The 1,395-nt window shown below is 58.8% G+C and overlaps 1 protein-coding gene across 4 annotated transcripts in view; it reads right to left on the bottom strand.

Annotated features, from left to right (window-relative positions):
* CEPT1 (choline/ethanolamine phosphotransferase 1) overlaps positions 1-1,395 on the bottom strand; it is a 28,996-nt gene that overhangs the window by 25,230 nt on the left and 2,371 nt on the right. For 3 of the 4 annotated variants that reach the window (XM_017835526.1, XM_017835525.1, XM_017835527.1), the window contains exon 2: positions 760-1,161. In XM_017835526.1, coding sequence (XP_017691015.1) covers positions 760-1,098 — 339 coding nt within the window. In that variant the 5' untranslated portion in view covers positions 1,099-1,161. Of the gene's footprint in view, positions 1-759; positions 1,162-1,395 lie in introns of those variants that run through there. The other variant, XM_017835524.1, reaches the window with a different exon arrangement.

Here is a 1,395-nt window from a genome sequence, read left to right as displayed (position 1 = left end):
GTCAGGGGCAGAACAGAAATCTGGATTTTTATTTTTTTTTCCTCCAACACACACTGAAAACTGCTCCAAAGGCTGAAATTCTGGAGCAGGAACACGAGTTTCTCAAGAGAATCTGCACTATCAAAGCAGTATCTGGATTTTTAATCCCCTTCCTCCAATAGCTGGTTCTGTCAGACCCTGGTCCACAGGGGTGTGTGGGCCTGAGGAGCTGCTGTCCCACCCCAAAACCCAGCCCCAGAAATCTTGGGTTATCAGGGCCCTGGGAAGTTCCAAGGGAGCCAAAAGCACTCAGACCTTTGGTACAGGATCAAAGTGAGACCCAAAAACAGGAAAAAATCAGAGCCAGGTGTCATTGGAAAGATTTCAGCACCAGGACAGAACATTCCAGTCAATCTGCTTTGGTGCAATGAGGAGTAGAACAGAAGCCTGGATTTTTAAACCTCAAAGAGCTTGTTCTGTCAGACCCTGCTCACACAGCTGTGGCCTGAGGAGCTGCTGTCTCACCCCAAAACCCACCCCAGGGGGGCACCAAGATTTACAGACAACAGGTTAAAAGTACAAAAACTGTGGGCTGGCCCAGCAAGAAAGCAGGAACCCACCCAAACCAGTGCCAAGAAAGCAGGAACCCACCCAAACCAGTGCCAAGAGAGCAGGAACCCACCCAAACCAGTGCCAAGAGAGCAGGAACCCCCCCAAGCCCAGTGCCCCTGCCAGGAGGTGCCCCCAGCACCCCGAAGGGCTCTGAGGTGCCCAGCTCACCTGCTCTGTGGCTGTGGGGCAGTACCACACCAGCAGCAGGGTGGTGAGGATGTTAATGCACAGTCCGACGATGGTGATGAGGTTGGGGGCGATCCAGGCGGGCACTCTGCCCACCAGCCATTCCCAGTAGCCCTGCATGAGGGGCTCCAGCAGGGACCTGCCCGCGCTCTGGTACTTGTGCTCCTCGAGCCGTTTGAGCTGGTGCTTGCTCAGGGGGGGTGTGGGCAGCTGCACCAGCTTGCTGAGCACACACCCAGCCCCGGGGCCGTGCCCACAGCCCGCGGGGGCCTCGGCCTGGGCCTCCCCACATCTCCTCCTGCTGCTGCGGTGCCCGCTCATGGGTCGGCTGGCCTAGGAGGTGAGGTTTGGCAGGCAGGAGCTGTGCTGGAGAACCATAAGATCCTGCAAGAGAAAGGAAGGGTTGGGAGAGACTCGTTAGAGAAAAGGTCCTTCCCCCTCAGAGGGCGGCCGGGCACTGAGCCGTGCCCAGGGTCACCCCCGGGCAGTGGGCACAGCACTGGGGCTCACAGAGCTCAGGGTCACCCCCAGGGTCACCCCCGGGCAGTGGGCACAGCACTGGGGCTCACAGAGCTCAGGGTCACCCCCAGGGTCACCCCCGGGCAGTGGGCACAGCAC

The sequence above is a fragment of the Lepidothrix coronata genome, unplaced genomic scaffold (assembly GCF_001604755.1).
Source record: "Lepidothrix coronata isolate B3197 unplaced genomic scaffold, Lepidothrix_coronata-1.0 Scaffold259, whole genome shotgun sequence".
Lineage (NCBI taxonomy): Eukaryota > Metazoa > Chordata > Aves > Passeriformes > Pipridae > Lepidothrix > Lepidothrix coronata.
The sequence above is the reverse complement of the archived record's forward strand: the minus strand, read 5'-3'. Positions and strand labels throughout refer to the sequence as shown.